This window comes from Kryptolebias marmoratus, linkage group LG5 (assembly GCF_001649575.2).
Source record: "Kryptolebias marmoratus isolate JLee-2015 linkage group LG5, ASM164957v2, whole genome shotgun sequence".
In the NCBI taxonomy this organism is placed as follows: domain Eukaryota; kingdom Metazoa; phylum Chordata; class Actinopteri; order Cyprinodontiformes; family Rivulidae; genus Kryptolebias; species Kryptolebias marmoratus.
In genome coordinates, this window is record NC_051434.1 from 9,423,669 (window position 1) to 9,436,498 (window position 12,830).

At 44.9% G+C, this 12,830-nt stretch overlaps 1 protein-coding gene across 1 annotated transcript in view; it reads left to right on the forward strand.

Annotated features, from left to right (window-relative positions):
* Positions 1–6,357: 6,357 nt before the first annotated feature.
* grhl2b (grainyhead-like transcription factor 2b) overlaps positions 6,358–12,830 on the forward strand; it is a 16,210-nt gene continuing 9,737 nt past the window's right edge. Inside the window, exons 1-7 of the mRNA XM_017425581.3 lie at positions 6,358–6,377; positions 9,053–9,242; positions 9,478–9,545; positions 10,045–10,402; positions 10,860–10,918; positions 11,028–11,184; positions 12,360–12,471. Coding sequence (XP_017281070.1) covers positions 6,358–6,377; positions 9,053–9,242; positions 9,478–9,545; positions 10,045–10,402; positions 10,860–10,918; positions 11,028–11,184; positions 12,360–12,471 — 964 coding nt within the window. The remainder of the gene's footprint in view (positions 6,378–9,052; positions 9,243–9,477; positions 9,546–10,044; positions 10,403–10,859; positions 10,919–11,027; positions 11,185–12,359; positions 12,472–12,830) is intronic.

Sequence of the window (12,830 nt, forward strand, 5' to 3'; positions counted from 1 at the left end):
CATCAACACCTAGAACCAAAAGATTTTTTTATGATTTTGGAGCTGATTTCTCCTCGCCGCAGCAGCTGCAGGCCCGCTGATGCTTTTGCTTTGAATACACACAATCCCGGAGCGTGACCCGTGCACATCATTTGGTTCACAGTGCTGCGTTGCACATTTATCTCCTCCATCTGTGGTTGCGCCTGCAGGTGGGAACAGAGGAGCTGTTCACCATCTCCCAGCATTTGACTAAATTCAGCTAATATGGAAATAAAGCGCAGCTTCGGCTATCAGGCGATTCAGACGGAGGGAAAAATGGCTGAAGATCCGCTTTGCTTGTCTGGTTTTCCCTCCAATAAATCCTCCTGACAGTCGGGTGTCGTGACTTCCTCGGGAGAAATCTTATCATTGTGAGAAAAGTCCTCCCTCCTCCGCCTTTCTTGCACACATACACACACACACACCTCTCAGAGGGACAATCCCTTTCAGGCTTTTGTGAAAGAGGGAAATATCTCTCAGGAGAGAGGGATGTGATTATGCTTTCAGAAGGAGAGCAGGAAGTAAAAGAAGGGGTGGAAAAATGACAAAAGGCACACATTGCTCATGTCCCCCCCNCACACACACACACCCTGGAGGATGTTGTGCAGGGACTTGCTTGCTTATAGGTTCAGGGTGGGGTTGTCCAGCCTCAGGGCCTTGTGTGAAAGCAAATCTTCCAGGTGTCAGCTCTTCAATGGCAGCGGAGAACTTTAGCTCCCCGCTCTTTGTGGCTCTGAATGAAGCTGCGGACAGCCCGGTCTTGTTCCCTCTCCGGCCGGCGGGTCGACCCGGCCCACTCAGACACCCCTCGTTAACGACCCTCTGAAGGTCGCTCCTGAGTGCTGGAGTTTGTATTTCAGGGGAAGCTCCTCGGGCCCTACCCCGGGGGGGAGCAGAGGCTGTTGAGGGAAGAGGAAGCCGGGTTTCACCTTCCCCATCCGACACTTCCTCTCCCCACTGCTCCCCCCCTTCTCGCTTTCCCTTTTTATTTATTTATTTGTTCTTTTCCAGCACGTGTCTTGATGAACAAACCCACCCGTCTGCAGCTCTCCTGAGCCGGTGACCCTGGGAAAGAAGCAAACCCTAAAGAATCATATCATATCGGGGCTCGATGCGCCCCTGACCACGCCTCTTTGTTTAACTACGAAACCCTCCGAAGTGCAGACCCGCATTTCCGATTTCCACATCCAGAACATCTGAGAGAACTCCCGGAGCCATCTCCCTCGAGCTGCGCCGTTCGCGGGGCTCTGGACAACCGTTTTTGTTCGCGTTCTGGGTTTCCCGGTTTGCGGCGAGGAGCTTTAACGTCGTCAGACCCGACCGAACGCCTGCAGGTGACCTCTGAGCGGCTCGTTTTGTTTCGTTACAACTGACCCTCCAGGAAACCGGGAGCGTCAATCACGCCTGCGGGGAGGGAGAAAGTTAATTTCTTACTCTGAAACACACACACACCTTCACACACACACTCGGCGGGTGCAGCTGAAGGAGAGGTGAGGTTCTGGTCCAGCGGGGCCACAGAGGCTGATTGTGAAGGTGCCGACAGCAGCAGAGTTTTCTGCCAAACGGGACTTTTAGAGAAAGAAATCAGCAGCATTTGGATCGAACAGCAAACAGAAATGAAATTAAATCAACTCTAAGCACCAAAACGGGACACAAATGACAAAATACACTCATATGAACCCCTCAAACAGCCTCAAATTTAAACTATTCAAGGAGAAAAGACTAATTTGGGAGCTTTACATGTAATCACAGACAGTAAAATCATAGAAAGCCAACAAGAGAAGGTCATACTGGGAGGAAAGGATCAAATAAAACACCTGAACGTGAGTGGAGTTCAATAAAAAAAACTGTAAAATAACAATAATTTAGGTAAAACTTGTTAGGAAGTTTGGGTTTGATTCAAAGAACCGGAGGTCAGGTTTATAACTCAGCTTTTTAAAAAGCTTCTTAAAACTCATAACGAGCTGCAAATTAAACTATTAGAAACGGGATCAGTTTACAAGGAAATAACTCAACTCTGGAGGCAAAACACACAAAACTTGAACTCTTTTTTTTCTTTTTCTGGGCGACAAACGCAAGAAAATGTGAGAACTTTGTAAACCTAATATTCAGTTTAACCAACAATTTCATACTAAAAGCATTAAACCACCTGGAATATCTTTATTTATTTGCTTCCAAGCTGACGTTTCAGTAACATTTTGATCACGATTCAATAAACTTATTGTCGTTTATAAAAAGCAGGAAGGAAACGCAGCGTTAGGCCTCATGGTAAAGAGTCAAAGTGGCGCCTTTTGGGTTTTAGCTCCTTTTTTCCACTGTTTTCAGTCCGTGAGCTGCTTAAGAAATTACAACAAAGTGTTTCTAAGTGATCAGAATCGCGTCTCGTCATCCAGCTGACCCTCGGCTGACAGGTTTCGGGACGACAGATCTTTTAGGAATCCCCTCCGTGGAGCTGAAGTACTCTGGGTTCTCATGACAGCGCTGCTGGTCAGAAAGCTCTGAAAATCCGATTTAAATCAAATTTTTCAGAGGGAAGCAGCTCAACGGACAAAACATTGTTCCTGCTGAAGTGAGAACGGGTGAAAAAGCAGCTGAAGTTAAAAAAAGCAAACTCTTAAAGAGCTTCGGGACGCCTGAATTGCTGCTGATCACAACGATAATCAAGCCTGAATCTTTGGAAGCTGCTTGTAAAACACAGAAATTAACGTGTTTTTGTTGAGAAACTCTCAGATTTGTGCTTTTTAGGAGCCATGAGCTCATTTGTTGCTTTCTGTACGTTTATCTCTTAACACATCTGTGTCAAACTTTTATTTTCCTCCTCGCTGTCCTTTTGAACACACACACACACACACACACACACACAGATTTCAGACACCTAATCCAGGCCAAGTCCAGACAAGCTGCTCCTCCTGTGAAAAAACTCCCAGTATGTAGGAAACACCTTTCACCTCTCTCTCACACACACACACACACACACACCTTCCTCCAGGGGAAGGTATTTGGATCCCTGCGGCCCCCCGCTGCTTGTGGCGGCTTGTCAGGCCGGCCCACCGCTGCCCCGGCGGTGGTACGGCTGCGTGGCAGACATTCCTGCAGACGGAGGTGATGTAAGGAGAGGATCAGATCAGAGCGGCGCCCCGTCGATGTTTTCATCTCGCCTGTCAGGCCCTCTGCGTACAGTCAGACGCTCCACTTCTCCTGCGTTTTCTGTCACGTTGAACCCTCCAGATTCAGGTCAGAAACCACAGGAAGGCCTCGCATCTCTTGGAGGAATGCATATCGCCCGCCGCCGCCTGAGAAGCTGTCGTTGCCTTCATTGAGTCCGACTCTCAGCTGCGGCGGCCATCTTAACTCCAAAGGTTAATCAGCTGCGGGGGGATCAATACCTGAAGGTTTAATCTCAAACCCGTCCAGCCGTTTCGCGAGATATTTCGCTAACACAGCGGCACGGGCAGCTACATGATCGCCCGCCTCCCGATGTTCAAGAGAGTTTTTGTCCTCGCAGGCGACGCAAAACTGAGAAATTTGTGACGAAATAATAAAGAATTTGAGCAGAAATCAGGAGAGATCTGAAAAATCAGGCTTCGAAAATATGTTTTTCCTCTCCGAATCTGATACAGAGTTTAAAGAAAATATTTTAAAGGTCCCGTTTAAACGGTCCCCAGTTGGTGGAGGAGAGGTTTTCCTCCCGGCCGTTGCCCGTCTTCTCGTACTTCCTCAGAGCGAAGACTCGGCGCCATTTTGTACATTTTTTTTTTAAGTCTGACCGCCTGACCTTAGAGCTGGGCTGCACCGGACTGCGTGTGAACGGGTTTGAATCCAGATCTGGATCTGAACAGTAGCCGAATAGGAAAACTGTCAGACTGAATTAAATGAAACTATAAAATAAAAATGCAACAAAATTTAAGGATCCAAAATCCTGAGAAAACCTTCAGTTTTTTACAAACTACCTGTTAGTTTTGCAGCTTTTAGTGTGAGTTAGGTGCTCTGTGGGTTGTTGTTTTAATGTCTCTGCCTTCTGGAAACAGTTAGTCATCACTTTTCCTTCTTTTTTGTTAAATATGTTTGTTTTTCCCCCCTGGGGACGGTTTTGGGATATCTTTTTAGCGCTCTTGTTCGTCAATTTGCCTCTTTGTTGTCGCTCTCATCCCTTTTGTTTCGTCTCTGCAGCATTTCACTTAACGGGAAGAAACAACGTTTGAATGTCAGAGAGGCTAAAAGGGTTTTTTATTTCCTCCTCCTCCTCGTGTGTATTTGAGCTTACTTTGCCTCTGTGTCGTCAGAAGAAAAGAACCCCACCTGTATTTATCTAGCAGTGCCATTTAAACACACACACACAGAAAACACTCCGCCGAGGCTCAAGTGCTCTGGAAAACAAATTGAACGAGGACGGATAGTGGTGCTCATCTGTAGGACACACACCCACACACACACACACACACCCCTCTGACGGTTGAACTGAATCTGAAACATAATTTTGTGGATTTCCATACAGAAGCCCAGAGGCATTCATAAACAAAGGGACGGCCATTTTGCGATGCAAACGCTTTCAGAGGACGGTTTCAAACATCGGAAATGCCCCTTTAGGTAAAAAAAACAAAGAGAAAACAAAAACAGGAGTTTTTAAGATTCTTTTTTTGTCTAAAACAAAGCAAACCTATTTCATGTCCTCCGTGGTCGTGAATGGAAGGCAGCCCTGTCTCTGTTTAACGTGTCTGTTAGCAAAATATCTCGAGAACCGCAGGACAAAGGCGGTTTTTGGAAGTACACCAAAGTGACAGAAGATACTTTCAGACTCAAACTCAGGCCTTCCAGGAATGCCGAGCCTTTACATTTTTATTTGTTTTGTTCTCATTTCATTGACTGATTGGTTTCTCTGTGATCAGAGTAAAAAAAAAAAGTTTTTTTATCTAAAATAAATTAAAAATAAATCCTCTAAATGAGGTCTGATGGAGTCGCTCACCTGCAGCCGGACAACCAGCACTTTATCTACAGGAGATGCCTTTAAAAACATCAAAAAAGGCTAAAATTACCCACTAAGCATGGGTAATGATAAATCCCAGCTCTGCTGTGTCCAGTGCATCACACACACACACACACACTGTTTGCTCAGTCGGGGTAATCCCAAACACTGGGATCTCCTCATACAATAGCTTCATTAAGGGGACAATGGCTTTGTGTCAGCTAATGACAGGGCTCCTCCCGGCCTCCATACCGCTCTGAAATTACCTGACACACACACACACACACACACACACACACACACACACACACACACACACACACACACACACACACAGCACAGCCATTATTCCAATCAGTGGGTGAAAAGGTTAAATCGGTGGATCTGAATGAAAGAAGATCTGATCTGGTGCATTCTGTTTCATTCAGGAGCCTTTTTTTGTATAATAAAACCTAAAAATAAGAATAATTTCAGGACCTTTCATGCCTTCAGCTGCAGATGAGGACTTCCTGATTGCTTCACTAACATCTGCCCAGAGGTTCCTGGAATATTTTACTAACAGGAAGACAAATTCGCCTCCAAATAGTAGAAACGTGCAACCTGTTGGCACTCAGAGTACGCGATGGGGATCAGTCTCAGCTACTACCACGCCAACATTTAGGTGAACATCTGAGCTGTAGCCATCTTTGTCTCTTAAGGTCACTTGGCTGCAGCGGCCATCTTGAATCGGGTTGGTAATCTTTGGATTGCACAGGATTAATTAATATGATTAATGCACATGATTAAAAATTAATGATTAATTTCTGCAGGTTTAGTTAAAAATAAACCACTGTTTCGTGAGATATTTTGCTAACAGATCAAAAAAATAAATAAAACACATAAACACGGGCAAAAACATTAAAAAAGGGGTAATATTTGACCCAATTTTCTCCTTTTTTCCAGGCTTTTTTGCTTCGCAGGTGAGGCGGGCCTCCACCCGAGCTGACAGCCAATCAGAGACCCGCTCCGATTGAAAGCAGCCAATCAGCGGCCGTCTCACCTCTCACTTCGTTTTTACAGTGTGCAAGAATTTGTGCACAAAGTGGACCCGAACTTTACGGCGCGCGGACATTTGTCGAGCCGAGCCGGAAACGCCGATTGGCCGAGGAAGAGGACGAGGAGGAGGAGGAAGAGGAGGGGGCGGGGGGGTTGATAGAAGCGGGTTTTACCTGCCAGGTGGAGAGAGGGAGGGGGGAGCAGTCCCGCGGAGAGGGCAGGGAGAGAAGAAGAAGAAAAGTCGCCTTACCTGTAGACCAACTTCTGGCAACTCGCGCGCTCCGCTACCTGCTCTGACTTGAAAGTCCAGTTCCACAAGGAAGAACCGGGGGAGGAAGAACATGTCACAGGAGACAGACAGGTAAGCGCTCGAGCCGGAGGAGAGCACCTGTGACGGTCCCGACGTGAGGGGGGGAACCTGTCGAAGGACAAAACAGGGCTTACATCACCCGGCGAGGCCAATTGATCACTGATATTAGACGGGCCCCGAGGAACTATTTTACGCCGAACGTTGGCGGAGCGGACTTTACGTCGGGGCGGAATTCGGCTTTAAAGCGCGCGGATTGATTTTAGTAAACTTATTTTTTTGACGCTTTTAACTAAAAATAAACTTTTAAATCCTGATTATTTCTTAGTTTTTTTAGGCCTCCGGGTGACTTTACGTCGCGCTTGCTCGCGTCTAACATCAGAACCACATTTGTTTACGAATTATTGATAAAAAATTAACTTTAAAAAATCGGATTTATTGCATCAGAAGTTACAGAAAAACATCACCGCGAACAAAAATACGTCATTTTAATGGTTTATTCAATTTAATAAAGATAAGTAATGTTGAACTTTTCAGAAGAAAAGAGCTTCCTCCTTTTGAGTCCTTTGTTATTGTTATTGATGAAGGCGGACAGTGGTGTTTTTGTTTGTGTTTGTGTGTCTGTTAGCAAAATATCTCACGAACCTTTGGGCAGATTTTAATAAGACGTGCAGAAATTAATCTCTGGACTGGCATCTACAGCTGATCACCTTTTTGGAGCCAACCAGAATCAAGATGGCCGCCACAGCCAGCTGACCTTAAAACCCACAGAAACACCCGCACACAAGTCAGTTTTACGGATATGGAGCTAAAACCTGGGGTGGTAGTAGCTGAGGTTGATCCCCAACATGTGTTCTGAGCACTGACTGGTTGCTGAGGATCTTCGTCTAAAGGTTTGCCATCAAAAAACCGAAGAGTCGACTTAGTCTGTCTGTTAGCGAAATATCTAGTGAACCACTGGACGGATTTTTAATGACTCTTTCAGGAAACAGTCGATGGATTTCCATTTAAAACTGACTAACTTTCGGAGCCGAGCCAATTCAAGATGGCCACCACAGCCAGCTGAACTTGAGAGACTAAAGATTGCTGTAATTCAGCCAGTTTTGCAGATTTTGATGTGGTGGAAGCTGAGAGTCACTCCCAACACGCTCTCCTTAGTAGTTTTTTTAGTATTTACAGTTTTGTATATAATAATAAAAATCAGCTGAAGGTTTGAACATGCGGCTTTTTGTTGAGTTTTCCACTTTTATGAGGCGCTGCTGCTTTCCTCAGCCCTTCGTCTGTGGTGTCAGCAGGCATCCGCCACTGTTCCGACGCGACGTTTGATTATTTTTATTTTTAAAAATCCTCCAGCACAGAGTGGGTCAGGACTAAAAACTGCGACCAGACGTCCTTTTTGTTTCCTGCCCTACATGGAAACAGTCTGGTCCCAAACCAGAGACGGATGAGCTTTAACCTGGAAGTTAACTAACACATACGACACCACATATTAGCACTTTGGGCTTTTTATTTTGCTGCTAAAACGCTGATAATGTCAATTTATTATCCATTTATTCCCGAAAACTTCCTGTTGAGGATTCACCAGCTGTTTACTGCCCCAAATAATGTCTCTCTCTCTCTGATGAGCTGTAGTTTAAAATGACAACATTTTGCAGTTTAATTACAAAACTGAGGAGAACTGAAGTGTTAAGTGGTCGCGCTCTGATTGGTGGAGCTGGAGGCCATGTTGTGGCAACATGGCGCCTGTTTGTCCAGCCTGTGATCTGCACTCAAGTGGGACTAAAAGCGAGCGCCTCAGCGGTTTGTAGATTTTCCTCCTCGAACGACTTCAATTTGGAGAATTTAGGTTTAATCCAGACCGGACTGACCAGCTAACCGCTAGTCTGACCGGTCAGAGACCAAACCTCATTAAAGTAACTCCAAGCTCAACAATATCCCAGTGCAAACACTGTTTTAAACATTTATATTGATGTTAATTTTGCGTTCAACACTATTTACATTAAAGCCTGTGGTTATATACAGATAGCAGCAGATAGCTAGCAGTTTATGGCAGAAATATCATAATGTTTCTGCTAAAATAACTAAAATACAAAACTGACATTGGAAGAGTTAATAAAACTTTATGATAAAAATACTATTTTCAAACATTTATGTTGCAATTACTTCTCCATTTGATGTTATTTACGTAAACTTCTATGGTTAGCTGCTAGCACAACTAGCGGTAGCAGCAACTAGCTAGCAGCTCGTGGCCTTTCATGCAGTAATAACATAATGTTTCTGCTAAAATAAATGTGAAATACAAAATTGACGCTATATTTGGTACAATTTCATAGTGAAAATGCTATTTTTAAACATTTATATTACAGTTACTTTTGTATTTGACAACATTTACATGGACGTCTATGGTTAGCTGCTAGCACAACTAGCGGTAGCAGCAACTAGCTAGCAGCTTGTGGCTGTTGTAGCAGGAGTATCATAATGTTATAACGTTTCTGCTAAAATAACTAAAATGCAAAGTAGTATAAATATTTCTAAATTGGCGTTCACATGAGTCTGTATATAAATGATTGGGAATAAAGTTGTTTCAAAATGGCACCAAACCCACTTTGGTCCTCAGCTCTGTTTCTCCAAGCGGAGGTCATTTAAAGCTCTACCTACAGCAGGTGAGATATTGATTGTTCGTGACCTCTCCTGTTAAAAAGCTCCGGTCTGTCACTTGCTCCTTCCAGCAAGCGTTTGGTGGTGGTCGTCCCCAACGAGAACTCCTTCCCGGCGGTGCGGCGGGCCTACACCAGCGAGGATGAGGCGTGGCGGTCGTACCTGGAGAACCCGCTGACGGCTGCCACCAAGGCCATGATGAGCATCAACGGGGACGAGGACAGCGCCAACGCCCTGGGCCTGCTCTACGACTATTACAAGGTTGTTTACGTCTAATAGGATGATTTTATTAGAGTTAATTTCTGTATAATTTAGAGTTTACTTTAAAAGAATAGCTGGAAATTTGAATTATTCAGTGTTTAAACTACAAACTGACTCAAGTAAATCTTAAATATGTCTGACAACTGAAGCTCCATTTCCCAGAGGTCTGAAGTTCTGAATTATTACCAGAGCGACCGGCATCTTTTGCCTGACGGCGACCGTTTTGTTCTTTCAGGTGCCCAAAGAAAAGAGACTTCTGCCGATTCCCAAAGTGCCGGAGCTCACAGAGGAGCAGGACAAGAGGTCAGTGAGTTTGAGACGTCGGACACGGTTTACTGAAACGCTTTCGGGTTTTAACGTGTGAAGCATGGAGAAAAATCTGAGTTTCAGCTAACTCTAACTTTAGGTATTTACTGTTTGTGAGGGAAAGAAGAAACTTTTCTTTATTTCTGTGGAAGCAAACCCCATTCATCAGTAATTAGTCATTTAGTTTAATTTTACTGCCTGGTAATCGAGGTTAATTCAATCAAAGCTCCTAATAAAACCAGTTTCAGTCTGCTGTTCTGTGTTGGTGGTTTCTGTTTTTATTTCTTCACCTACATTTATGTACAAAACATCCTGAAATAGCAGGACGAACAATACAGGGAACTGATTTTAATGATTGTTTTTAATTATTAGAGAAGGCGGATGATCAGTCAGAGTCCGTTTTTAATAAAAAAACGTTCATGTTTTTAACCTCAGCATGAAGCGGGCCGAGCCTTATTCCAAATGAAGTTTAATCTTTTTTTTTTTTTAAACTCAGGCCTCTTTTGCCGAGCAACCCCAGCAGCCAGAGCGAGGCGGAGACGGTGGACAACCACGTCCAGGTCCTCAAGTCCGTCCCCGTCAACTTGTCCCTGAGCACGGAGCAGCAGGAGGCCAAACGGGAGGTGCTGTGCAGCTCCGCGGACGGGGGCTCTCCGGCCGCCGCCGCGGTGAAGGCTGAGGTGTACGCCCCGGTCTTCATGGTGGGGGCGGGGCTCCCCTACAGGGCGGAGGGGGAGGAGCGGCTGCTGTACGAGCAGAGTCCCTACGAGGTGACCGCCGCCGGCCATGCCTCCTACGTGAAGGAGGACAAACCGAGTCCTCCCGGCAGCCTGTACGAGGAGGAGACGGACGGGGTGAGACAGGTCAAACCGTTGGACAATAAGCTGCTGATTCAGAGTTTATTCCCTGACAGATACGAGAAAACCCTTAATAAACACGAACAGAGCTGCAGAACACGTCTAACATTTATTATTAATGCACAGAATACATGCAGTAAATCAGAGACTGATTTATTTACTGTAACTAATATTGTTTTTCACCCAAATAGCATGTTTTTTTTTAACGTTGTGCAGTTCTGAGTGTTATACAAGTAAAGGTTCAGGTCACCGATGAGCCACTAATAAATAATAATAATAAAGGTTTAAAAAACCTTTTGGGAAACACAGCTCCCTTTGAGTAAATGTCACGCTGATTTTTGCTGTTTTTGACTCATTTGCTACATTGTTTGTTCAGTTCCTCTCATGCTGGATGAAATTATCAGATATTATTTCCTCTTTTCTCCTTTTTTTTTTTTTTGTGTATTTTGAACAGAAGTACCGCTCCCCTTCTTCTCTCGCTACGGACGACTTCTTATTTCGCCAAGAGGGAGTGTAAGTCGCTCCGTTTCTGAGTCCGAACAGCCTGAAGGGTTGTTGTTGTTGTTGTTGTTGTTGTTGTTGTTGTTGTCGTCGTCCCCTAACGGCGCTCGTTTCCGTGCAGCGACGCCTTCCAGTACACCCTGGACGCCACCCGCTCGCTGCGGCAGAAGCAGGGGGAGGGGCCGATGACCTACCTGAACAAAGGCCAGTTCTACGCCGTGACGCTCGGCGAGCTCAGCGCCAACAAGCGCCTGCGTCACCCCATCAGCAAAGTCCGGGTGAGCGCCCGACTCCCGTCCTCTCGCCCGCGGCTCGCCGTTTTACACGAGCATCCATTTTAATCAGTGATAACACCCAATAAGTCAGGTGCAAAGATGAGTTTGGTGTTTAAAGGATCTTTAAGCTGCGTGTTGATGCTAAACCCGCAGGTTGGCAGTTTTTACCTGCTGTCTTCAGCACTAAATGTAGTTTCTGACCTGTGTATCGTTTGTCAATCACCTGAAGCGTTTCTTCTGTAATACCTTGATTTACGCTCATAAATAGTTGGTATCTACAGTTTATCCCCAGATACTGTAGGAGTGGTCGGTCAATATTAGCCGTGTGCTAATCGTACACAAACTGTGGGCTTACTTTATACCAATATTAGCTCAACTGGACTGTTGTTTGCCCAGGTTTAGATTATTTTCTCTTTTTATTTTTTAGAACTACAAGTTCTGCGTGTATAAAGTCTGCGATGTGGCAACAAATCTAAATAAATTATGTTTTTCTGGATTAGGTGCATTTTAAATATTGCCTAAATTGGAAATTACAAAAAAACAAAAACAGAAAATGCCACAAATATGAATATGTGCAGACATATAACAAAGATGAAGGTAAAAACGGACATTTTGGTTTTATTTTGTTCTCTTTTCTGCCACGGCTCGTCTGTTGCTCTTCGTACTTTAGTTCAACATTTTCACATCTGTCTGTGTTTATTAGCTGCAATATTTATAAAATATTAGAGTTTTTTATTACCTTTTCCAGTGATAAAACTCTCAGCACGTTGCTTAAGAGTAAAATACTGAAGCAGTCCTTCTAATCTGAGCTGAACTCAAACAGGTAAATAATATTTTAGTTGTTTTCAGAACGTTGTCAGACGCTCAGTAAGGCTTCAATAAAGTTTCATTCAGGAGCTTCTTTAGTGCAGCAGAGCTTCTTCAGGGAGAACTTCATCATCTTTCTTTATTTAGTTATTTTCAGCTCATTGCTGCGGCCTGACAGAGACAGACTCTAACTGGACTCTCTGCTGCAGGATTATCTGACACCTATAGATGCCGTTTAGCCGACCCTGCGTCTGTGTGTGCCTTGTTGACAAAGTGTTGTGTTTTTTTTAATGAAAACATTCATTACATGTCATTACACCCCGCTCAGAAACCTCTGATACCTTGTTTTGTTTAATCTGCTTCTCCTGCAGAGCGTCATCATGGTGGTGTTCAGCGAGGACAAGAACCGAGACGAGCAGCTGAAGTACTGGAAGTACTGGCACTCCCGGCAGCACACGGCCAAACAGCGAGTGCTGGACATTGGTAAGGAGGGGGGTGGGGGGGTTCTCTCTTTTTATTTTTATTTTTTAAATTTTAAAGCTTCCTGACGAGCCGAGCGCTGCGATGACAGCGCTGTTGGAACGTGCTCAGAGTAACCGAAGCATTTCCACACTGAAGGTAAACAAGCCTCCACCCAGCTGTCGGCTCGGGGCTGATCAGGTGCCCCCCCCCACACACACACACCTGAGTCTTCTAATGTCAAGGTGTTTCTGGGACACGCATCGCAAATCCTCTAATCCCCTCGACGTTCCCCTCGGAGATCGTTTATTAAAACAAAAACACGACAAGCTTCACTTTCTCTTTCACCGCCTTTCCCACGGGACGCACGTTGAGCCGACCCC